Source organism: Lissotriton helveticus, chromosome 7 (assembly GCF_964261635.1).
Source record: "Lissotriton helveticus chromosome 7, aLisHel1.1, whole genome shotgun sequence".
Classification (NCBI taxonomy): domain Eukaryota; kingdom Metazoa; phylum Chordata; class Amphibia; order Caudata; family Salamandridae; genus Lissotriton; species Lissotriton helveticus.
In genome coordinates this window covers 629,492,913-629,518,852 of record NC_136068.1, presented here as the reverse complement: position 1 = coordinate 629,518,852, position 25,940 = coordinate 629,492,913, and the positions used below count along the sequence as shown (strand labels likewise).

General features: G+C 45.4%; 1 protein-coding gene across 1 annotated transcript in view; it reads right to left on the bottom strand.

Moving 5' to 3' along the window:
* TBC1D10B (TBC1 domain family member 10B) overlaps nt 1–25,940 on the bottom strand; it is a 367,011-nt gene that overhangs the window by 205,939 nt on the left and 135,132 nt on the right. The window contains exon 2 of the mRNA XM_078652863.1: nt 6,154–6,253. Coding sequence (XP_078508989.1) covers nt 6,154–6,253 — 100 coding nt within the window. The remainder of the gene's footprint in view (nt 1–6,153; nt 6,254–25,940) is intronic.

Below are 25,940 nucleotides of genomic sequence, written 5' to 3'. Positions count from 1 at the left end.
ACAGCGAATCCTCATCACTGCCAAGTCAACGTCCCTTCCAGCCAACCTCCATGGTGAACTGTGGTGAAAACGAATAGTTTTCTTACCTGTCGGTGTAGTTTTGCAGCTTGAAGATCTTTCTGGATTCACTATGCTGTGCATTATTCCGCGGTCTTGTGGTTGGGTCCGGATTCGTAGTCTTTTCTTTGTGTTTTTTTTTTTTCTTTGCCCAGGTGGGCGTCGGCGTCACACCCCCTTTGGGTGTATTTCCGGTGACGTCGGCATGCTTCCTGCGGAAGCTCCCACTCTTGGGCGCCATCTTCGGGTTCTTTTTTTCCGTGTTTCTTTCGTTTCCGAAGTAATGGCAATGTTCTTCTTAGTTTGTATTTACCGCTTTGTACTTTCAAAGTCTATTCTTTAGTTAACCACCTCTTCTCTCTCCAGCCTCATCTTTCTGGCGGAGGTGGGTGGGTTCGCTAGTGAATCCAGAAAGATCTTCAAGCTGCAAAACTACACCGACAGGTAAGAAAACTATTCGTTTTGCAGCGTGAATCTTTCTGGATTCCCTATGCTGTGCATAGATTTTGTAGCGGTTTCTCATCTCTGTGGCGGCTGGGTGGAAGATGAGCGTTGGGTGTTGAATATGTGCTGTAGCACCTTCTGTCCCACTTGAGCTTCCTTGTTCATTTGTATGTCCACACAGTAGTGCTTCGTGAACGTGTGCACCGAAGCCCATGTTGCCGCCAGGCATATGTCCTCTATGGGTGTGTTAGCCAGGAAGGCTATTGTAGCGCCCTTCTTCCTGGTGGAGTGGGCACGTGTCCCCTCAGCCAGTTCCTGTCCTGCCCGTTTGTGGCAGAGTTGGATTGTTTGTGCGATCCATCGTGCAATGGTCCTTTTGGTTACTGCTTTGCCCATGAAGCTGTTTGCGAAGGACACAAAAAACTGTTTCGTTTTCCTGTGCCCCTTTGTCCTTTCAATGTAGTGCATGACTGCCCTTCTGGCGTCCAGGGTGTGCAGAGCTCTCTCTGCGCTGGTTGTGGGTTTTTGGAAAAAACTCGGTATCTGTATAGACTGGTTCATGTGAAAATTGGATACCACCTTCGGCATGAAGTGTGGGTCAGTCCTCATCACAACTCTATCGTTGTGTATTTGTATGTATGGTTCTTGTAGCGTCAGCGCTTGAAGCTCGCTTACTCTGCGTAAGGACGTTATCGCAACCAGGAAGGCTGTTTTCATAGTTAGCATCTTTAGGGAGGCCTTGTGAAGTGGTTCAAAGGGCTCTTTCATGAGTTCCGTTAGGACTGTGTTCAAGTTCCATGCAGGTGGCGGCACCCGCTTGGGTGGCGCGATCCTTTTCGCTCCTTCTAGGAATCTCTTCACCACCTGTGATGTGAAGAAGCTCCTGCACGTTTCTCCCCTTGTGTAGGCTACTATCGCTGCCAAGTGAACTCTTAACGAGGATGAGCTAAGGTTCTTCTCCAGTAAGTGCGTCAGGTACCTTAGCACTGTGGAGTCCCTCTTCATCTTATTGTGGAGTCTTTCCTGTCTGCACCATATTGTGAATCTTTTCCATTTCGCAACGTAGCACTTTCGAGTGCTGGGCCTTCGTGCCTCCCGAAGTACCCTCAGGGTGCTTTCTGGTAGTCTCAAATGTGCGAACTCTATGTCCTCAGGAGCCACGCTACTAGGCTCATGCTCTCTGGCTCTGGATGCAGTACCTCTCCGTTCTGCATGGACAGTAGATCTTTCCTCCTGCTGAATCTGTGGGGTGCACACTGTGTCATCTCCATGATCTGCGAGTACCAGGTCTGCCTCGCCCACTGCGGTGCGACCAGTATCAGTGTCATGTTGCTCGCTCTGCACTTGCTCAGTACTCTGTGCATCAGTGGTATCGGGGGAAAGGCGTAGGCAAATGTCCTTGACCAATCTATCCATAGGGCATTCCCCAGTGTCCCCTCCTCGGGCTGCCTGGATGCGAAGTTTTGGCATTTTGCATTCTGGCGTGTGGCAAACAGGTCCACCGATGGTGTCCCCCACCTGTCGAACAGGTATCTTGTCTCCTGAGCATTGAGCTCCCACTCGTGGGATGCCGATGTCTGCCTGCTGAGCCAATCGGCTTGTATGTTGTCCTTCCCTGGTAGGTGTATGGCTAGCAGGTCTATCTTGAGAGGGATGGCCCATCTCCATATCTCCTGCGCCAGCGTTGAAAGCGGTGCGGACTGTGTGCCCCCCTGCTTGTTGATGTAGAACATCGCAGTGGTGTTGTCTGTTTGTATCAATACCTTGTGCTTGTACAGTCTTGTTTGAAAGGCCTTCAGTGCAAGGAAGATTGTCTTCAATTCTAAGTAATTGATGTGCTTTGTGGCATCCGTCGGTGTCCACAGTCCCCTCACCTTGAGCTCCTCCATGTGAGCGCCCCATCCCTTCAGGGATGCGTCTGTGGTGATGGTCACTGTTGGCGTTGGGGGCGTTAGAGGCTTTCCCCTTGCTATGTTCTCCATGGTCCACCATGTCATCTCCTTCTGCACTGCGTGCGTTACAACCACTAGATCCTCCCAACTGCCTGTAGCTTGTGACCATTGCTCCTGTAGCCATTCTTGAATGGGTCTCATGTGGAGTCGTACATTCGGTACCAGGTGGATGCATGATGCCATCATCCCCATGATCTTGCTCGCCGTCCTCACTGTCCGAGCTTGTCCCTTCCGGTAGAGGCGAGTTTCCTTCACCAGCGCCCTCGCCCTCTTCTCGCTGGGGAACACCTTGCCCTGTAAGGTGTTGATCTGTGCTCCCAGGAAGATCTTCACTTGTTCCGGCTCCATTGATGATTTCTTCCAATGGATGGAGAACCCCAGGTTTATGAGCGTGCTGGTCACTGTATGTGCGTGCAGCTTGCATTTCTGGTATGAGTTTGCTTTCACCAGCCAGTCGTCCAGGTAAGGGTATACATGTATTCCCTGCCTTCTTAGGTGCGCTGCGACTGCTGCGAGGCACTTTGTGAAAACTCTTGGTGCCGATTTTAGACCGAAGGCCAGTGTCGTGAACTGGTAGTGGCTTTCTCCGACGGTGAACCTGAGCATGTGCTTGTGCTTCCTGTTCATTGGGATGTGCAGGTATGCGTCTTTGAGGTCTATAGTGACCATGAAGTCCCCGGTCTGCAACTGTGGGAGCACCTCTTGCAGGGAGGTCATTTTGAATTTTTGCGTTCTTATGAATTTGTTCACGAACCGTAAATCGAGAATGGGCCTCATTGTCTCGTCTACTTTTGGTACCAGGAAGTATGTTGAGTATACTCCTGTGTTTCTTTCCTTGAAGGGTACCCTTTCTATGGCCTGCTTCCGCAGGAGTTCTTTTGCTTCTTCCTGAAGGCACTGCAGCTGCTTGCTTGCTAGCGGCTTTCTTCTTGGTTTTCTGCTTGTTGGCCTCGCCTCCAACTCTATGCAGTATCCGAATTGGATAATGTTGAGGATCCATTTGTCTGATGTGATTCCTCTCCACTCCTGGAGGTGGAATCTTAATCTTCCTCCCACTGGTGTCCTGTGGTCGTAGGTGTCTAGTTTGTCTTGACCCATCTGTACGTGCTGCCCCCTGGGATCTTTTTTGTGGGTGGGCACACGGATTTTTTTGAAGTCACTTGGAGGTGGGCTGCTGGCCCCCTCTCCTATTTTGTCCCCGTCCATTTCTCCCTCGAAAGGACTGGCCTCTTTGTTGGTACTGCCAGGGCTGTTTCTGATGGCCCTGCTGACCCTGCGAGTCTGCCTGGTGCGTTTGCTGGAAAGCCTGGTGTGATGTACCTGGCTGGTTTCCGCCTCTTCCGCCGGGCCTCCGTGACGGGGTGCCCCTCTTGTTCCCTCTGAACTGCAATGCTCCCATGGATCTTGCTGTTTCGTTATCCTTCTTAAGTTGGCTGAGTTGCTCATCAACTGTTTGTCCGAAAAGCGTACTGCCGTTGAACGGTGTGTTCAGGATGCTGTGTTGCACCTCCGGTTTGAAACCGGATATCCTGAGCCAGGCGTGTCTCCTTTCCGTGACGCCCATCATCATGAGCCTGCTGGCGGTGTCTGCCCCATCCAGGGCCGTCTTAAGGCAAGAATTTGCAGCATTCTTCCCCTCTTCAATTAGCTTTTCGGCTTTCTGCTTGGCATCCTGGGGCAAGTCCTTCACCAACTGCCCCAGTCCCTCCATGATTTGGTACATGTGTCTGTTTACCAGGGCGTTGGAATTAGCCATGCGCCAGTGGGTCGCGGCATTCCGTTCGATCCTTCTGCCCACCAGATCCATCCTTTTGCTCTCTTTATCCGGTGGCGGGCCCGAGGTAGTGGGTACGTTAGCCCTCCTCCTTGCTGTGGCCGTGATAATGGAGTCTGCGGAGACCGTGCCCTGAATGTAGGCCGGGTCCTTTGCGGCATGCTTGTACTTCTTCTCAGTTCTGGGAGTTACTGCCTTGCATGTTGCGGGCTCCCTGAAAGCTTCCTTCCCCTGAGCCAAGACGCTCTCGAGCATCGGGAGGAACTGGCTCCTCGTTTGTGTTGGGAGCAATGTTTCCAGAAGGAAGTCTGCTTTCTGCTTCTCTTCGTCGAGCTTGAGCTTGAAAGCTGCTGCGGCAGATTGTATCACCGCGTTGTAGGCCCCGATGTCGTCCGGCGGCGAGGGCCTCGAGGGGTAGGTGTCGACCACCTCCTCCGGGCTGTCGGTGTCGACATCGATGTAATCTACCTCCTGAAGGTCATAGGGCGCCGACTCTGTGTCTGTCCTGCCCTCATCTTCCTCCCCATAGCTGTAGCTCTCGTGGGGATTCTCGTACTCCTCCTGGTCGTCGAACACCTCGACGTCCTGGTCTTGCTCGGTGACTTCGGCGACCTCTTCTTCTTCCTCCTCGACCGCCTCCAGCACTGGTGGCTTGGTCTTGTGAGGGATCGTGAAGGCCTTCATCCTTGCGTCGAAATCTTTTTTCCGCTGCATGAAGTTCTCCATTTCTGCCTCGAGGCGCCTTCTTTTCTTTTCCATCTCGGCCGCGTGTTCCGCGTCGGATGGTTCCGCCGCTCTCTTCGACGGATGGCTCGTCGCCGTGCCTCTCGGAGTCGAAGTTTTCGACGTCGAACCGGATATCGGGTCTCTGGTCGTCGTCGACAGTTTCGGGTCTTTCTCCCTCGTCGATCGATCCTTTTCGGGGACGATTTTCGACGTCTTCTGCTGATCAGCAGCTCTCGGCGCCGGGGACTCCTTCTCTGAGGATCCGCTGGGCCTGGGAGTAGTCGCGGACGCCGCCTTTTTTGGCGTCGGCGCTTTCGGGGTCTTGCCCTCGATTTTTCGAGACTCAGAGTCTCTCGGGTTCTTGGGGGCCGAAGAGTCTCCTACCTTGTCAGAAGTCTTCGTGTAATCGGTCTCTACGACCGTGTAGCTGTCGTCTTCGGCGGCAGCGTTGTCTTCTTCCTCGGAGGACATCCCCAGCTCGTAGAGCGACGGGGTCGGGGCCTTCCCCTGCAGGGCGGCGTGTGCTACCCTCTGCCTCTCTCTCACACGAAGGGTCTTCGGGGTGAAGGCGGAACAGGCGTTGCAGTCTCCGCTTTCGTGGTCCACCGGTAGGCAAAGGTTGCATACCGGGTGCTGGTCCTTCTGCGCGTACTTGTGGTGGCAGTTACGGCAGAACTTGAACGGCGTGTTGTCCATCCTCGAGCGTCCAGGGCCTCTCTGGTCGCGTGTTCGTCGACGGTCGTCGAAGATCTGGATGGAAAACGCCTTATCTTTGCTTGTCTTTCGTCGGTGAAGTCCCCTGGAGTCTTCAGATGACTTCTCCTCGTCTTTTCTGTATTTTCTTTCTTCTTTCTCCAAAAATGTCTGGAGCCCAAACGGGAACGATCCAGACCCGACCGCGGAAAAAAAGAATCTGAAGATGGCGCCCAACAGTGGGAGCTTCCGCAGGAAGCATGCCGACGTCACCGGAAATACACCCAAAGGGGGTGTGACGCCGACGCCCACCTGGGCAAAGAAAAAAAAAAAAAAAAAACACAAAGAAAAGACTACGAATCCGGACCCAACCACAAGACCGCGGAATAATGCACAGCATAGTGAATCCAGAAAGATTCACGCTGCAAAACTCTAGTTTATGGCTAGTAGCTTCCATATACTCCAACGTCCTTCACGGAAGATATAGGTACTACATTCCACACTTACCTTCTGGAAACGGCGCGACACCCACTTGTCCCAGTGTTTAAACATGTCCAACCATTTCAGCTCTCTCTGGCGAGCCACTTCAACCGGTAGCGAAGACTCCCTGAAAGGACAGAACAGATCAATCGACTGCAAGATCAAATTGTTAAACTAATTTCTGTAAAACATATTCATAAGGCAAGAATCACATTAATGATAAAAAGTATATTTTACACAGAAATTGATATATTACATACTGTGCATTAACTGTAAATCAGATGTTATTGACACATGGGCCAGTAACCAAAGCATGCTTCAGGATTACATTGAGCAAAACAAATATACCGTCGTAACACATTGAAAAATGCATGCGAGAAAGGTCTCTAGAAAAAGAAATTAAAATTCCACACATTAAAGTGCACAATAAACCGTACATTGGGAAGAGGTGTGGCGCCGCGGCCAGGGCGACTGACGCTGGAATCTGGGGATCACGGTTCGATCCCCGGCTCCAGCGGCAGGTTAGCCCAGCACCATGCGACTCTGGGCAATAGCTTGCTTAATCTTCCCGACGGCCCCCAGCGCCTAGAGACCCTTACGGGTGATTGTGCGCTTTACAAATGTGGATTATTATTATTATTATTACATTAGACCTTCAACTGTACAAAGGATAAATCTAGACATTGCACCTAGACCACTACGGTTTGGCGTTGCGCCAGAGGTGTTAATGATATATAGCATGGATGAGAAGATGTTTTGTATCCGAAGGGAGCAGTACCAGTATCTCAGTTTTGGAGTGTATGTTGGTATCGTCACAATGGTTAGCCTGCTGGATGCCTTTCTCAAAGAAAACCACGCGTTAGGCTCATAGCAGCAATAGTAAACCATGACTCCATCTACAGAGGATTAATTAAGAGAGCAAAATAATTGGTCTACTTCCGAGTGTGATATAAAGGATCTGGCGGGAGCAAGGCAGAGGACAGAACCTACTTGCACCACAGCTGAAAAATATCTAGGCGGGTTGGACGAGTATGTTCAAATTTGATGTCCCCATAAACTTTGTTCGATGTAAACAGGGTCATAGAAGTGGTGTATGCATGATAGCAACTGAACTGTTACAATGTTGAAAAGGCCTTGGGTGTGGGGGAGCGATATCCAGACGGATTTCTGCAATGTATAAATAAAGAAGCAGAGCTTTGCAGGGGATGCGTGAGCATGTACGCTTCAGCGAATTCATGATATCCTCTCATATTCTGAAAATGTGTGTTTATGACAGGTTTCCGCTCTGATTAGGTGCAACTATTCAGAGACTATTACCCCTAAGCAGTACAATAGGAGGACGACTACCCAAAAGCTAAATTATTTGTTTTCAATATTTTTCATTACTTCTCGTTTTTTTCTTTAATATACAGTCTAACAATTCCAACTTTTTTATGTAGTATACCTAATGAGCTTTCCAATAATGGACGGAGTACTCAAAATGAGGCCTCCAGAACTGACCACAAGCCTACAGATGAGGCTTTGAGGACTGTAGATCTCTCCAAACGCGGCTGTCCAATGAGGCATCGAGAACTGGAGACAGGGCACACGTGTCCATTAGAACTGAACATAATGCTGCAGAACAAGGCAAAGAATGCCACAGAGTTTCACTTGTGTGGTGGGTTGGCAGTCTTTATAGACAGAGGAAATGGCAGATTTTTGAGGGATTTCAAAGTTCATTTTGAGAAAGCAAAGAGATTGTAAACGGATGGGTGATGTACAGAAGGCTACAGGGAAAGAGGACACTTTTAATTTTAAGGACAACCCTCTTTGGTAGTTTATGTAAAAGTCTGTCTAAATGATATTCATCAGGTCAAAGTTTCAGGATTATTCGACTAAATAAAAAAACAACAATTGAAACCCTTTGTCTCTGGCCCGGTTTCTGACTCCATTTACTCCCCAAATTAATGAAACGTATAGTCAATAATGCACAGTCAAGGGTCAGCCAGGTCAAGGAACCTGCGAGCTTCTTTCACAGGGTTTCTCCTCATACATACAGGAACTGGGAAAACACAGGATACAACTTGTGTCTACCGAAGTTACAAATAAAACACATTCCCCATGATGACGAAATACAGAAACGGATTCGATGTAGTCTCCAGGCTGGAACACAGTACTACTACAAATCACTCCAGAAATGGACCTTGACAGCAGATGCAACATCTAAACATAGTAACAAAGTTTCAGGTGAGGTATCAAAGGATGGACATTACTTCAGATGGAAACTCTACAATTAAGCACAATGCAGCAGATGAGTACTCTAGAACTAGACAATACAACTGAAGTGCCCCCATAAGTGGGCAGAATGTATCGGTGGAGGTCTCCAGAAATCAACAAAATTAGTAAAGTACTAAAGTCACTTCAAAATAGGGCCCTGCCTGCCGATGAGCAACAGTCCCTAATATTGTGAAAAATGTGGCCTACAAAACTAATAGGTATACATTCAAGGCATCATAAACTATGTACAATACTCCAGATAGGTCAACAGGCACTAGAATCATTCTAAATGAGGCTTTTACAACCTGACTTCAGAACTGCAGAATGCATTAGAAAAAACATCCACAATTAGACAAAAATCTCTATACTAAATCTCAACACAGAATGATACTCGCAAATCAGTTTCAAAACTGGACCCAATACTCTCATTCATTCTCCAAACAGAATACAATACTCTTGATGCTACCAATTAAACTCTCTACAATATGCCATCGGCAGCCTCTAGAAATAGACAAAGCACTCCAAAATGGAGTTCCAGAACTGGCCATTCCTTTTGATGGGACTGTCACACAACACAAGAGAGGTGGCGTCCAGAACTGAATGAAAGTGTTAACGAGTCCTTCAGAACAGGACAATAGTGCAGATGAACCTTCCAGAATGGTTGGGTTAAACTATTTAGAGAACTGGCTATTCCAAATGAAAGCTCCCAGGATAGGATAGCAAACTCACAATAAGGGTTCAAGGGTTGGAAACAATGCTCTACATGAGCCCTTCAAAAGTGGTTACAATACTGCATTTTGGGCCCAACAACACTGCACATACAGCCTTGACAACTGCACATGGCACTTTAGGGTAGGCGTTTAAACTGAACACTCTCCCCTCTTATGAGGCCAACAAGGCAATACTACAGAGGTTACACTGTACTATAGATGTGTCTCACTACTTAACGTACATGGCCAAAAGAACCAGAAATTCCAGACGAGGAAGCAAAAATTAACACAAACCAGATGAAGGCATCGGAACTGAATTAATACGCCAGGTAATGTCTTCCCCACTAAACATTATGGACAAAACAAGGCCACCAGAAATGAATGTGATACATTAGTTGATGCCACCGGAACTACACAAAACAACAAGGCGGCATATCAAACTGAATTCAGTGTTTAAAGACAACTCTGGATCTAGAAAACACTTCAGATGAGGCCTCAGAACTGGACACAACAGTACATATAAGGCATCAAGTACTGGACTTAATACACAGAAATGGCCTCTAGAAATGAGGAGAAAATGCTTGAATGGGCCTCAAAATATAGCTGCAATGAATGAATGATGTTACCGTATATACATCTTTACAACATGGTACTTAACAATGCATGTAGTAAGTACAATGTGTTGAACTTTACAACACCATGTTTTACACTGTTGTACTTTACCAATCAAAGGTGCCAATTAAAAAAAAAAATATATATATATATATATATATATATATTCACTGAAAAAACCATAGGTTATAGACCATATATAGTTAGGAATTAGCATTTACAAAACCTTGAAAATTCACTGAAAAAACCATAGGTTATAGACCATATATAGTTAGGAATTAGCATTTAAAAAACCTTATTTTACTCACACAAAACCATTGAAATTCCATATATAGTTAGTTGCACTAACTATATATCGCGCACCCGCAATCCACTGCTGATCATGTCACATATTACATCATTCATGACATGGTCAGTGACATCACTGATGACATCACTGATGACATCTCAAATGACATCACTGATGACAACATCCAGTGACTGTATGTTTCTGTAAAGTTAAAATATGTCTTACATATTGAAGAATGAGTGGATGTATAAGTGTCTGGATGAAGGATTTAGTAGGTGCGTGACTGACTGTATGAGTGAGTGATTAAATGTGTCTCACTGAATGCATGGGTTAGTGACTAAACTGTCTTAATTTGTGCATCATTATGTCTGTTGTTCTGTAAACTGCTGCATGTGTTGATCATTAGCTATACGAGAGGCTATATGTGTTATTAATTGGTTGCCCAAGTATTTCTATGGGAGATTGAGTTTGTGTGGGGGTGGCTGGAAGGTGTGTGACTATGCATAGATGTGTGAGCAGTTTATTCACTAGGTGTATGAGTTCAAGAGTGCATGTGGAAACAGCTACATGGGCAGTTGACTGTGTGCATGAGTGTATTGATGAGTGAATGGATATCTCAATGCTACATGTCATAGTAAGTACATATGTAAAACACAGTACATGTGAGAGTTGGCATATATAAATAACTGTGCATGAGAGCCACTGAATGAGTGAGTGGTTGTATCGATCATTGTGAACTTGTATCAGGGATTGTATAAGAGAGTAAATATGTGTTAGTATATGTTTCAATAAGTAAGGTGTGTTTAACTGTATAGTTGAAGAAATGGAGGTGAGATTGTTTCTTTGCATGACTGACTGGGTGTGTGAGTAACTCCATGGATGAGTGGCAGTGTGTGAGTGTCTGTATACACTGAGTGTATCTAAGGTTATATTAGAGTCTGAAGAGGTTTATCGTATTAGCACAAGAATGATGTCAAATGAGATGTCATCAGTGATGTCATTTGAGATGTCATCAGTGATGTCATCAGTGATGTCACTGACCATGTCATGAATGATGTAATATGTGACATGATCAGCAGTGGATTGCGGGTGCGCGATATATAGTTAGTGCAACTAACTATATATGGAATTTCAATGGTTTTGTGTGAGTAAAATAAGGTTTTTTAAATGCTAATTCCTAACTATATATGGTCTATAACCTATGGTTTTTTCAGTGAATTTTCAAGGTTTTGTAAATGCTAATTCCTAACTATATATGGTCTATAACCTATGGTTTTTTCAGTGAATTTCAATGGTTTTTTAATAGCAAATATCATAAGCTGTCGAATGTCAAGTACGTGGTAAGTGAAAACATTTTCGTGTTTATGCACACTGATCTGCTTTGAATGGTGCCCCCCCCCCCTCATTTCTATTAGGAGTACTCTCTCTTTGCAGATAGTGAAAGGTAGTTAACGCAGGCCTTTGCCCCCGTTGTAATCCGTCGTGCCTGCTTCTCTCTCCATTTGATTGATTGTTATCCAAGTATTTACTGTTTTAGAATTAGTTCTCTTTGGTTCATTCTCTATTTACAAACAAACACAGAGTCGCAATACTCTGTTTAGTCTTTGCAGATAACGAAAAATCGTGTAAAAAAAAAAGAAAAGGAATCGAGCAAAATCAGTAGGCCACTAATGGGATCTCTTTTTGACCTCGCTAAAATAGAAACATTAGGAACAACCCCTCATGACAAATACAAAACTAGTGAGATGAACTGAACTCCACACAATGATGGCTGCAAAACAGCTCGGCTCCGCCACCCACCCCGCCCAAAATAACGATAAAGAACGGCTGCCATGATTGGTTGCGGAATGACCACGACGGAGCTACGAAATGGTGCTGCTCTCATGCTAACCCCAGCTTCAGTCTGAAACATCCAGAAACACTGTAGACTACCAATTCGATCAGTTCCGGTAGCGCCCCAATGTAACCCGGTAGAGAAGAACTAGCCCTCCCCTCTTTGACTGACGGTTCTTGTTGCCTGTCCCTTCTGTTGTCATTTAACAGAACTATTTAGCCTGCTGAAAGGGGTTGTGTTCCGACCGCTGGTTGGTGGAGACATTTTGACTATATTCTGTACCTGCGTTGTCGCGTAATGCGTCATATGACGCGCCGCGTTAGCGCATCCGGAAGTCATCCGGGGCGCGCAGTGCGTAACGTAAGCATAACAAGTCATGTGACTTGTTAATAAAACTTTTCATTGGTTCATTTTACTTTTCTTATTGTAATGATGAAAGGCTTGGTCATATGACCTAAAAATTACGCTTTTCATTACTTCCGAACATTATTTTTTCTTAAATATATGTTATAATGTTCCAGGCTAATGTACTTTCCCGGAAATTTTACAACTGTCCTGCAAGTAAAATATATTCTTTTTTCGAGAAAAAGAGCGTTTCTTCGTCCCATGACGGAGCCGTTGAGCAAAAGAGGGTCGACCTGCTGTCTTAGTCGCCGATATGCCTGAATATGAGATTCTTATCGATCACTTTATGTTGCAGGAATAGAAAACACAACAGCCCTTGACCATTTATCTTTACTGCGTTCCTTCGTATTATACCTTTTACCCTTCATGTAATTGGTCTGCTTTATTTCACTTGCCTTTTAATGATTCTAAAACAGTCACTATTATTAAAAACTTTACCAATGTATATACTACTACCATGTTTTCTTTTAAAAACCTTTATTGTGAAAATTTCATTATACAAATACGAGCCTATAACCACGTGGGCCTGCCACAGAGCAAACTGTAATCGTATATGATGAATAGACATTTACACTGTAGAGGAACGTAACGGGCGGGCCATTAGGTTGCAAGAACTAAGGTGTCTAACAGTTACGGAATCGGTGGACGTACATTTTATAATTAAAATACGACAGGGCCAGTTACAATAAAATTATCTAGATATACATTTGCGGGCAAGTACCATGGGTGACGTTAATTCGAACTTTCAACAGTACAGTAATCAATAACACATCAGAACTTAATATCAATAGGGATGTCGAAATATTCAATCAATTCTCGTCCCCGCCCGCCATGTGCTTCAAAACTGCATACGTATCTCGTGATTTCAAGGTTCTGCAACCAGTACACAACAAGGAGTTACGAGTCCCATTTATTCCGGCGCCATTTTGGGCGAGGACGGGCAGGTCCAGGATATAGTCAAAATGTCTCTACCAACCATCGACTATGATGATGTTCATATGCTGTATTTATTAGAGTAACACTCATCTGTCCACATGAAATTAATTTGCCACAATCTAAACATGTCATTTTAATCTTTCCAAAGTTCTTCTAAATATTTGGGACCGTTTCCCTTGCCTCTGAAGCTCTCAGTGCCACTTCTTTGATGAATGTACTAGCAGGTCAGGGGTTCTCCTCCAAATCTCTCTTTTATGCAGCACTATAATTAATTGGTGCCACCTCTCCATATGACGATGCATGGTATAGTTACCACAACTATATATTTTTTCGGTTCCTCTGGAGAGTTCATCGTGGCAGATGAAGCGTGTAACGTACCGGGCATTTACCTTTTTTTGCATGTACAGGAAAGGAAAAAAAAATCGAGCGTCCGAGTTCTAAGGTGTCCCAGGGCCATTTTAGTGGACCAGGCCCAAATCCAAAAAACAGGCCGCCATTTTGAGAGTCCTCTTGCAGCCGCCTGTCGCTGTAGCATCAAGAGCAGCCGAAACTCAGCTGAATGGCAACTGAAACGGTAAAGGGGCGCCCCACTACAGCAGACGAGCCTCCACCTAGGAAGGCCCATTCACGCCGGCTCCCCCCCCCTTCGGGCACCCCACGCCGTTATTCGGAGCAGTATTGTAGGATGGCCACACCAGTGCGGCAACTTGCTAGACATCACCTCGGTGGTAACCGAATCTCAACGCCTTGTGGTGTCTTCTATTCAAAAAACATTGTTATGCTGCCTTCGACCTATTCGCCGCAAGTGCGCACACAACTCAACTGCATAGCTTGCTAGACACCACCTCGGTGCCATCCGGATCTTGGAATGTCAGCACCTTTTGGTGTCTTCTCTTCAGAAAATATTGTTGCGCTGCCTTTGGCCCCATTCGCACATCAGTCCGCTACTGACGCCATCTCACAGGCTAATGGGGCGCCCCACGCCGACTTTCAGCATTGTAGAATGACCACACCAGTACAGCAACTTGCTAGACATCACCTCGGTGCCATCCGGATCTCGGCGCCCCACTGCAGATGAAGTGCCTCTCTACTATGAAACCACCACGGTGACATCCGGATCTTGGCGCGTTGTGCTGCCTTCGGCCTATTCGCACATCGGTCCGCTACTGACTCCATCTCACAGGCTAATGGGGCGACCCACGCCGAGTTTCAGCATTGTAGGATGACCACACCAGTACAGCAACTTACTAGACATCACCTCGGTGCCATCCGAATCTTGGCATCTCAACGCCTAGTGGTATCTTCCATACAAAAAATATTGTTACGCTGCCTTTGGCCCCATTCGCACATCAGTCCGCAACTTAGACATCACCTCGGTGCCATCCGGATCTTGGCATCTCAGCGCCTTGTGGTGTCAGTCAGAAAATATTGTTGCGCTGCCTTTGGCCCCATTCGCACATCGGTCCGCTACTGACGCCATCTCACAGGCCAACGGGGCGCCCCACGCCGACTTTCAACATTGTAGGATGGCCACAGAAGTGCGACAACTTACTAGACACCACCTCGGTGCCATCCGGATCTTGGCGCGTTGTGCTGCCTTCGGCCTATTCGCACATCGGTCCGCTACTGACGCAAACTCACAGGCCAACGGGCGCCCCACGCCGACTTTCAGCATTGTAGGATGGCCACACCAGTGCTGCAACTTGCTGGACACCACCTCGGTGCCATCCGGATCTTGGCGCGTTGTATTGCCTTCGGCCTATTCGCACATCGGTCCGCTACTGACGCCGCCTCACGTACCAACGTATTTTCTCCGCATTTTATACCCTATGCCGCATAACAGGTCATGTGACTTGTTTATAAAACTTTTCATTGGTTCATTTTACTTTTGGTTTCCTAATGATGGAAGGCTTGATCATATGACCTAAAAACAACACTTTTCATTGGATGAAAACTTTTTTTTTCCCAAACGATGAAAGCCCCACCTTGTTTCTGGATGTTTCAGACTGAAGCTGGCGTCAGCATGAGAGCACCACCATCTCGTAGCTCCGTCGTGGTCATTCCGCGAGCAATCATGGCAGCCGCTCCCCACCAGAAGCCTGCAGGAGTCGGGGCCCCCAAAACTTGATGAATTCTCAAGGCGGAGGGGACGCTTTCGAGAATGGGGTCCAAGACCTAGCAGACAAGCGTCCGATTTCCAAGGTGTCCCAGGGCCATTTCAGTGGACCAGGCGCAAAAAGGAAAGAGCCTGCCGCCATTTTGAGAGTCCTGTGACAGCCGCCTATCGCTGCACCGCAAGAGTGGGCGCAACTCAGCTGAATTGCGGCTTTTGACACAGTGGACCAAAAACGGACGGAATGGCAACTGAAACGGTAAAGGGGCGCCCCACTACAACAGACGACACTCCACCTGGAGAGGCCCGTTCACGCCGCCTCCCCCGGGGCGCCCCACGCCGTTATTCGGAGCAGCATTGTAGGATACCAAAACCAGTGCGGCAACTTACTGGACATCACCTTGGTGCCATCGTTCTGCTGCCTTGGAACTATTCGCACAACAGTTTGCTACTGATGACCCACCCCCCGCGACGCCCCACGCCGTTATTTGCTGGGTGGCAACTTACTAGACATCACTTTCGTGTCATCTAGATTTCGGCGCGTTCTGCTGCCTTGGAACTATTCGCACAACAGTTTGCTACTGATGACCCACCCCCCGCGACGCCCCACGCCGCAAATCTGGACGTTGTGCTGCGTTGGGACTATTCGCACAGCCGACCGCTACTTCGTTGTTTTTCCCTAAAAATGTTTATATGTTATTACTATTTTTGTTTTCTTGTATATATTTATAAATTATTAAAGTTTTATAATCTTACTACTTTGTCGGAGTGCTATATATTTTTAATGTGACACATAATTGTAAAAACTTTGATGTACAAAGAGTCATCCCTGGAATCTTCCGCTTCACGCTCGGTCCCCTCCCCAATCACAATACAGGATGGTTTTCAGATAATAGCAACGCTTCTGCTGTGACGGATCTCATCGAGTGTGGGCCTTGATCTACTATAACTCCTTTGAAGAGGGGTGATTCTTTACAGCTGTGGCCATAAACTACATCTGCAGGGCTAGCTGATACCCTAGGACCGGCCTGGACAATCGGACACAGAGGAAAAGGAGTGTCAGAGGGTGCGGTAGTGAATAGGGCGAAAGGGAGGTGTCGGGCGGGCACAGGGTGTGATTCTCAGGGAAGAGCAGCGCAGATGGGGGGAGGTTTATTACCCATGCATAAGACAGAGAGCGGGGGTGACCACTGCCTGGGTGAGATGCTTGCGAGGGTGGGGAGCCATGCTAAGGATCGACAGCGTGCACAGAGTGGGTCTGGTCAAGGCATCTAAAATGGCTGCCGTGCACGACAAAAGTGTGGCATTTGAAAAAAGACAAGATGGCGCAGACAATGTTTTTCAACACTTCCTGATTTCCTTCGAATCGAACGTTAACAGACGTTGGGGCATATTACCAAAGTTAAGCGATATTTATCCCTAACGATGCATTGCAAAGATTTTTTTACCGTCAGAAATTATCGCAGATAAACCTTGCTATTATCAAGGTTTATCGCAAATACGATAAAAAACGACCGCAATGCATTAATATCGCTGAAAACTCAGCGATATTCATGCATTACCGAGCTAATGCTCTTAGCCATGTTATCCACCTCCCATTGGATAACATGGCTAAGAACTGCTCAGGGCAGCTGTTACTTTTTGGAGATATTCGCGCTTATCTCGAATATTTCCAAAAGTTGATAATAGGAGATAGCGATGTTAGCGACTGTTTCCAGTCGCTAACATCTTGGCATGCCCACTTTGCATGTCATTAGTGATAAATATCACTCACATGCAAAGTGGGGCCCAAGATGGTCGCTATCTCCTACTAGCCGTCGCTAACTGGTGTTAGCAACAGCTAGGTAATACAGATATAATTTTATCTCCGCGAAGCGGAGCGCTGTTACAGATATATATCTTGTTTTTGAACGTTATTTCTCAAAATGCACTGAAGCACATATATTGAGACCTAGCAAAGGCACATCGGGCTACCAGTCCCTAATATTTTACCAAGTTTCGTGCAAATCCATTCAGCCGTTCGATTATTATTATTATTTTTTTTTTTGCCCCGCGGGGCCCTTTTAAAACCTCCACATCAAACCTAGGGGGTCAGCGAGAATCTACTATGCCCCCTTATGGTCATTTGCCCCTTCGCTTTGGCCTCCTCTTGTCTCTCGATCCTACCGAGAGACAAGATGGCGGCCGCTACGGACTGTTTGGAATGTTTACAGACACCGGAGAGCCAATCAGCTTCGCTTCGCAAAGCTCCGTAACGCGAAAAGTACGCGAAGCGGTGCGCTGTTACAGATATATATCTTTTTTTGAACGTTAATTTCTCAAAATCCACTGAAGCACATATATTGAGACCTAGCAAAGGCACATCGGGCTACCAGTCCCTACAATTTTGCCAAGTTTCGTGCAAATCCATTCAGCCGTTCGATTATTATTATTATTATTTTTTTTTGCCCCGCGGGGCCCTTTTAAAACCTCCACATCAAACCTAGGGGGTCAGCGAGGATCTACTATTCCCCCTTATGGTCATTTGCCCCTTCGCTTTGGCCTCCTCTTGTCTCTCGATCCTACCGAGAGACAAGATGGCGGCCGCTACGGACTGTTTGGAATGTTGACAGACGCCGGAGAACCAATCAGCTTCGCTTCACAAAGCTCCGTTGCGCGAAAAGTACGCGTCCTGGAGCGCTGCCCGGTCCGCTGTTACAGATATATATCTTTTTTTAAACGTTAATTTCTCAAAATCCACTGTAGCACATATATTGAGACCTACAAAAGGCACATCGGGCTACCAGTCCCTACAATTTTGCCAAGTTTCGTGCAAATCCATTCAGCCGTTCGGGCTAAAAGTGAGGCCAACCGCCCTATGGAAAACTCAATGTTAAAAACACGTTTTGGGACCCCCTTTTTTCTCGACCCCCCCTGGACGAACCCCCCCCCAATTTTCAGGGGCTGCTCAGAAACAAAATGTGCCATTTGCCTGAAAATTTCAGCCAATTCCGTCCACAAACGCCATAGTTATTAGACATAGAATTTTCAAAAATCCCATAGAGAAAAAATCCTAACTATATATACCTACTGGCGACCGCCAGTAGGTAATATATATATATATGTATACACACACAGACACACACACATGTATACACACACAGACACACACACACACATATATATATATATATATATATATATATATATATATATATATATATATATATATATATATATATATATATATATATATATATATACACACACATACATACATACACAGGCACATAATTATATACATACATTTATTTTTTAGTGGTAGCCCGTCTGCCCATTGTTATACCGCGACAACCCCTTACTAACCTTTCTCCCTACCCATTTTTTAAACCTAAGAATCCCTTACTACCCTTAATCCTTTAGGAGCGGGTTTTTGACAATGGCCGACACCCACACACCCTCCCCAGTGTGTCTGCCGGCCACTGGTGGTCACTGGAGAGGGCAGAGATGGATACAAAGGATACTCTGGTGCTTGCATCAGTAGATTATTATTGGGCGGGGGAGATGCGAAATCGCTCTCACGGCAGCCCCCAACCCCCTCTGCCCATCTATAACTTCAGCATGCTGTGGAGCCACACGGACATTACATATTCACCGTCAGAGCACATTCCAGGAGGAGGTACGCCCACTTTTCTGCTTCAGTAGGGATAGGAGGCCCAGAAATGCCTCCCAAGGTTTCAGGGAGTCCTTGTTTGAAAGGGGAGAGTCTCCCCTTTCAAACAAGGCCTCCCTGAAATGGTTTCCTGGCTGTGAATTACATTTGGCCACGATCCACAGCCAGGAAACCCACTGGGCCAACAGGGATTGCAAGGGGGTTGGCCCTTGTGGCAACAGGTCGGCTCCCACCCGGGAATGAATATATATATCGATTTATATATTTTTATTATTTTTTCAACATATTTTTCTCCCGGGAAAGACAATTGCGCCCCCTGAGGACCAAATACAATTGTCAGTGGTGTATGCCTTCTTGCCCATGGGCTGAACCCCCTCCCCCCCACCTACCAACCACCACACCACCCCCGAATTGTTTTTTTCCGATCGGCCCCCAGGAGAACCAAATATTTCCCCCCCAAAACAGTAAAGCAATGTAGTTAGGGCTGGCACCCACGGGAAAACCCATATTCCTGAAAAATTATATATATACTGCATATGCCACATGTGTACCATCTGCGTATTATACAGTGGATGGTAGATTTTTGAGGCATGTGCAGTATATACTAATGGATGTAGCAACATATTAGCATGCAGTGGAAGGGCCTGCGCACAGGTTTATTAGTTCTTTCAGCTGTTTATTTCCTCTGACAGTACTATCATGGTTGCAAATCATAAAACAATGAAGTCATACTATAAAACATTTTTTGCCTTATGCTGCATAATTTAGCCAACCCTGTTGCATAATTTTGTGCTCTCCTGCCTCATAATTCCATTGATCCTAGTGATAGCACAGAGTTTCACTAGGAGCACACCTGCACATGAAGTTGCAGCGGCTACTATTTGAACGTGTGATTCTTTGGCTCAAAGGGAGATTTGTTACTTCGAGGAAATTACTTTTATTCTGGCAATGGCCCTGGCAGGTCCCTCAACAATAAACTTTTGCATATGTCATGACAAAAGTATACTGTGGTATTGGGTATGTTGCAAGGTGAAGTAATATAGTCTTTTTTGTGTCTTTGGAGAACCTGTAGAAATATTGAAAATAATGATTTGTTGTATATTTACTGCTGCTCACATCTCACAGACTCACACACTGACCGATTTAGAATAATACTGCTGCCTTCTATGTAGGACAGTGTTTTAAAAGTAAGTTTTAAGCCAGTCAGCAGACCACCCTATTTGAGGAAGAAGAATCTGGAAGTGATTTTTCAGACAGCAGAGTACCAGTCGACAACTTGTCTTCCACCAATTCTAAGGGACATGATGATGGCAGCCGTGCTGTCCCTTCGCAAGCACATTCTGTGCAGCAAAGCAACTAGAGCAGGGTAGACCAACCCAAAAACAGACATGTGCAGCGGTAAGCACAGAGTGCTCTCTTGGCAACCTCTCAATTCAGTTCAGCCCCAAATTCTGCTGTTCACTAGCAACGCTGAGTCTAAATTCGATAGAGTCAATTTTTTGACAATTGCCTGTCTATCTCTTTTTGGATGTTGGCTTCCTTGAGCAAAATGTGCAGCAAACAAATTTGAGTGCTGAACAATTTGAGGGAGCATTGAGGCACTCTACTCTCCCGTTCTAGGGCACATAAGTAGACTCCCACCTCACTTAAGGAGCTAAAGATATGTTTGGTCCTTGCGCTCAAAGTGGTTTTAGTGTACAAACCAAGCTTGCTGTCCCACTGGTCTACTTGCATGGTTTGGGTACTACACATCTTTGCACTGTACATGAGCAGAGATTATGTTTGCTACTGCAGCACATGATGTATTTCAATGACAAATCTACTGCATTGCCCGGGACCATCCAGACCATGACATGTTTTTCAAAATTCGGCCTGTGGTGGAATATTTGTCTGCCAGGTTTCCAGAGATTTATACTCCTAAAAAAGAATACACCCATCAAGGAGATATTCTCATAAACTAGAAACTAGGGGGAATCCAGGGTGTTGTCTCTTGCATGAATCCCACAAGGTTTTTTTTACCTAGAAGCTCTCACAATCCTCAAACATAGGCTAAAAACAAACATTTTCTTCATATTTCTGTGACTCAAAGTACTGGAATCTGCAGGGAGCCTCAGATTTCCAGCCACCAAGTGTTCCCACATGTCTCCTGATACAAATGGTACTTCACCTGAGTGGGCAGGCCTAGCACTCACAAAAGGGAGGGGTCAAAGATGCAATATGGAATCATCAACAGAAGGGATAGCAGCAGTTTTGGGCCTTGGCTTGGCTGCCACCCAGGGAAACCTAATAAACCCCAGCATTTCTGAAAACTAGACACCCAAGGAGTACAGGGTGGTGTGCCTCTCGTGGCTCCCACAAATATTTCCTACCCACAATACCCTGCAAATCTCAAACTGTGCCTAAAATCGTAATTGTTGTGTGCATTTCTGAAACGTATCTTTTAGAATCAGAAGAGATCCACAAACTTCCTACCACCCAGAATTCCGCCACTAAAAATGCGGCCTCACTTGTGTGGCTGGGCCTATTGTCCGTGACAGGAACTGATCAAACTACGGTCAATAAGAATCCTCGCAAAGGGACACTCATTGAGCTTGGTTTGATCCGGTTCTGTTGCATGCACTAGGCCCAGCCACACAAGTGAGGTGCCATTTTTATCGGGAGACTTGGGGAAATGATACGTGATAGAAAATGTGTGGCTCTCTACAAATTACAGAACTTCCCATCATAGAAATGTACAGAAAATGTGTTTTTCAGTCAAAGTTGGAGGTTTGAAGGAGATTCTAGGAAAAAAAAAAACCTGGAGACCCATGCAGGTCACCACACCCTGGTTATCCATAGGGTGCCTAGTTTTCCCAAATGTACAGGTTTGCTAGGTTTTCGTAGGTGCCGGCAGAGCTAGGGTCCAAAATCTACTGCTACCCACGCTGGAAAAAAAGGGTATGTTTTCTGAGAAAAAAATGTGATGCACCCATGTTGTGCCTTGGGCCGTTGTGAGGTACCCTTTTTATAGGGAGACTTGGGGAAATACCGGGTGGAAGAGAAAAAAAAACCCAGTGAGAGCCACGCAAATCAGCCCACTGTGGATGCTCCTAGGTGTCTAGTTTTAACAAATTTACAGGTTTTCTAGGTTTCTTTAGGCGCCAACTGAGCTAGGGTCCAAAATTTACAGCTACCCACTCTGCAAAAAATAAATTAAAAAAAGGGCCGTTCTCAGTGGAAAAAACGTGATGCACCCATGTTGCGTTTTGACCAGTTTACTGTTGCTGGCACTAGGTCTACCCACATAAGTGAGGTGCCATTTTTATAGGTAGACTAGGGCGAATACAGGGCAGAAGGAAGTTTGTGGCTCCCTGCAGATTCCAGAACTTTTTCATCACAGAAATGTGAGAAAAATGTTTTTTTTAGTCAAAGTTTGAGGTTTGCAATGGATTCTGGAGTTCAAAAAAATCCGGTGAGAGACACATAAGTCCCCTCACCCTGGTTACCCCTAGGTGTCTAGTTTTCGAATATGTACATGTTTGCTAGGTTTCTCAAGGTTTTGGCTGAGCCAGGGTCCAAAATCTAGAGCTACCCACTTAGCAAAAAAAGGGTCAGTTTGAGTTGAAAAATGTGATGCATTTATGTTTGCGTTTTGGGTGGTTTCCTGTTGCAGGCACTTGGCCCACCAACACAATTGATGTACCATTTGTTATTGCCTATTGAAGTTTGCTGCATCTATGCCAGTGTATAAGAAAGAAGACATTTTTAAAAGTACTCTCTAAATCATATGCTAGTACAGACACAAAATTCAGAGATTTACAAATAACCACTGCTCCTAGACTCCATATCTTGAGTAGATTTCATAAATTCATAGGTTTCCTCGATACCCATTTTGCACTCTACATATTTCACCATATGAATCGTTCTATATTCCGTATACAATGAAAACACATTGCATGGTGAGACTCGGTAGCGGGCTATGGAAACTTTGGGTTCGTGGAGAACCGACAAACCCCTGTAAATCCCCACAAAAAGAAGGGCTTAGCAGGTGCAATGGTGTATTGCTCTTGTAAATCAGCCATCGTGACAAAAAGCTAAAGATGAAAACTGTCACAAATGACCGTTTTATCATACTCTTTCAATATTTCTTTATTTGAACAGTTATTTTCTTTGGAACAATCTTGAGGGACACATGAACTCTTGCTGAACTCGGAATGTTGTTTATGTTGTGTGGAAGAGGTGTGGCGCAGCGGCCAGGGTGCCTGCCTCCGGACCACAGGGTTCACGGTTCGATCCTTGCTCCGGCGGCAGGTTAGCCCAGCATCATGTGACTCTGGGCAATAGCTTGCTTAATCTTCCAGACGGCCCCCAGCGCCGAGACACCTCCGTCGGAGGTAGCTGTGCGCTTTACAAATGCTGGCGTTTAAATTTACATTCCAGAACTCTATAGCTTTCCTGGATCACTCATGGGTTTCACACTGGTTTCGACCACAAATTGAGAGTAGGTTGAGAGCACAAAAAATATAGAAAAAAATAGGCCAGCTCTTTGAAAAATCCCCAAACTGTGGTATAAAACTAGGATTTTTTATTCAGCTCTGAATGTTCCAGAAAGCTGGATAGATGGTGACTTTAGCACAGCAAACTATTTGTTGATGCCATTTTTAGGGAAAAAAACAAACACTTTTATCCAATGCACATTTTTCCTATTTCTCTCAAAAACTACATTTTTCTCAGTTCGTTCCAGAGGAATCCACAAACCCTGGGTCCTTAAGATGCTGGAAAAAATGATGCAATTTTGGTGAGGATACCTTATGTGGAAAAATGTAATGGGACTCTAAGCTCCAACTACCCCAAATAGCCAAAAGGGGCTGGGTTTGAAAATGCCTAGTAGTTAAGAGGTTAACTCGTGCCCAACTCTGAACCCTAAAAACCCTTAACCACAGCTGAAACTTAAAAACTCATTTTTTTAACTAATGTTTGTAATTTTTTAATATATAATTGTATTAAATAAAAACCCACACAGTGGGACAAAAACGAAAAAAAGTAAGTAAAGGTAGTTAAGAATGGCAATAATACATTACTTTATATTTTGAAAAATAACTCCGAAATTAAAAGAAAAAAAACACAGGTTTAGGTAAGTGAACATGTCAGTAAACACATTCCACTTTGAACTTGAAATTCACCTGTTACAGTTATTTGAACTATAACTCGTACTATTGCCATGCATAGTGTTGTCATAAATGAAGTAATTTCAGATGTCACTGGGTTTGTTATTAATGCGCTCACTAAACTAGGCATGAGTGATGTAATATGTGAGGGTATAAGGAGTGCATGGCAAGGGTGTGAGTTATAGTTACTTTAGGCCAGGAGTTATAGTTACTGGTCCCATTTTATTACAATACCTTACTAGGACACCCTATGCCAAAGGCCAGGTATGTGCCCTCAACACCCCCCCCCTTCTACTGTGCACATGCAAAAGCATACAGATTGCCGCAGGGCCAGGCCGCCTCCCTCCCCTCCCTAAAAATGGTCTATGTGGTACTTACCTATATGGTAACGACTGCAGGGTATGGGATGCCATACCAGATGCAATACGTCAGATGAGGTAGTGAGAATGTTCTCTTTGAAGTGGATACGTTCATTCATTATGTCCCTACCCAACTGGACGCACTACTTCTGATGTCCGCTCCAGAGCTTAACACAATACTCCACTTGCAGCCTTGAAAATAAATATCCCTTAAGCAAGCGAAACACTGAGAATTTAACTATTACCCAGGAGGGTCCTAAAGAACTAGACTCTATACTCCAGACAAGGTTTCATCAGTAATGTATATACTATACATTCGTAACACAAATTCATATCGGACTGGTTTCCGCTCACTCCTCACCCCAACATAGTTTGTTTTGCTTGCAGCCCTGTCATACTGTTAACCCATTTTGATGTTTAGCTCACACATATACAGTGAATCCTTGGAAGTTAAGTACCGGTACTGTGTGTGTAATTGTTGTAAATTATCTCCTCCTTAGACTCTTCTCCTCCCCCACCTTCTTTATCTCCTGGGTATCTTCCTAGTAACAAATTATGTAATGCCCATTCTCACTTGAAGGATCCAACGTTCATTTTGATTTGACTGATATTTGTAGTGTCAAAGTGACGTGATGTATATATTCCTGGAGTGAAGATACTTTTACAACATTGGCGATGATCCGCACTGTGTAGGGACAACGATACCATCACCCCCAAGACAGTACCCAGTCAGAATCAAGCAAGCAAGAATAACAAACATTTCTCAAGACATTGTCTCCTGATTGACATTGTAAGGTTAGTGTGGCCAATATTCAAGGGGATACCTCCAGTGTTTATCTATTCATACAACCAGCTCACACAATTAGCAACATTCACCTGTACAATTCGTATTGAAGCTACCTTTCGTTAATTTCATAACGCGGCATGGCATCAGGGATAGCAATTCAGAGATCTCTGCTGCCTCTTGGCTCTACGGTGGGATCATTGGTCTCTGTAGAATCCACATCTTTTATCAGATGCAGCCTCTGCCTAATATCAGACTTCAACACAGAGTCAACCGCCATATTCAGGATACCTGCACATCTTGCAGCGGCCATCGCTTGACATCGGAACACACCACAGCGGTAAGCACCACATTTCGACTACACGCAGTCCCTAAAGGCTCCAAAAGTCAAAAGCAGTACAGCCGCTACTTACCACAAGTTTACAACTCATCTTGTAAAGGCAGTGGCCTGCACCTACAGCAGATCTCATAGAATAGTTTCTGAAGGAGTTGTGCTCAGACAGACCCTTTAAGCTCCATACAGCGCTCTCATTTCATTACTCCATAATGAGAACCCCATTCACATCCGCCAGCAGCGGATCCAATTCTTCATAAAAAGAGGACTATTTTAAAAGAATGAACTATTCTGCTCTTTCTCAATATGATTTTGCTCTCACTGTGGTATTTCAATTTTTAACAAGCCAATTTTATTTTTTTTAAAAACAATTTGATGTCACA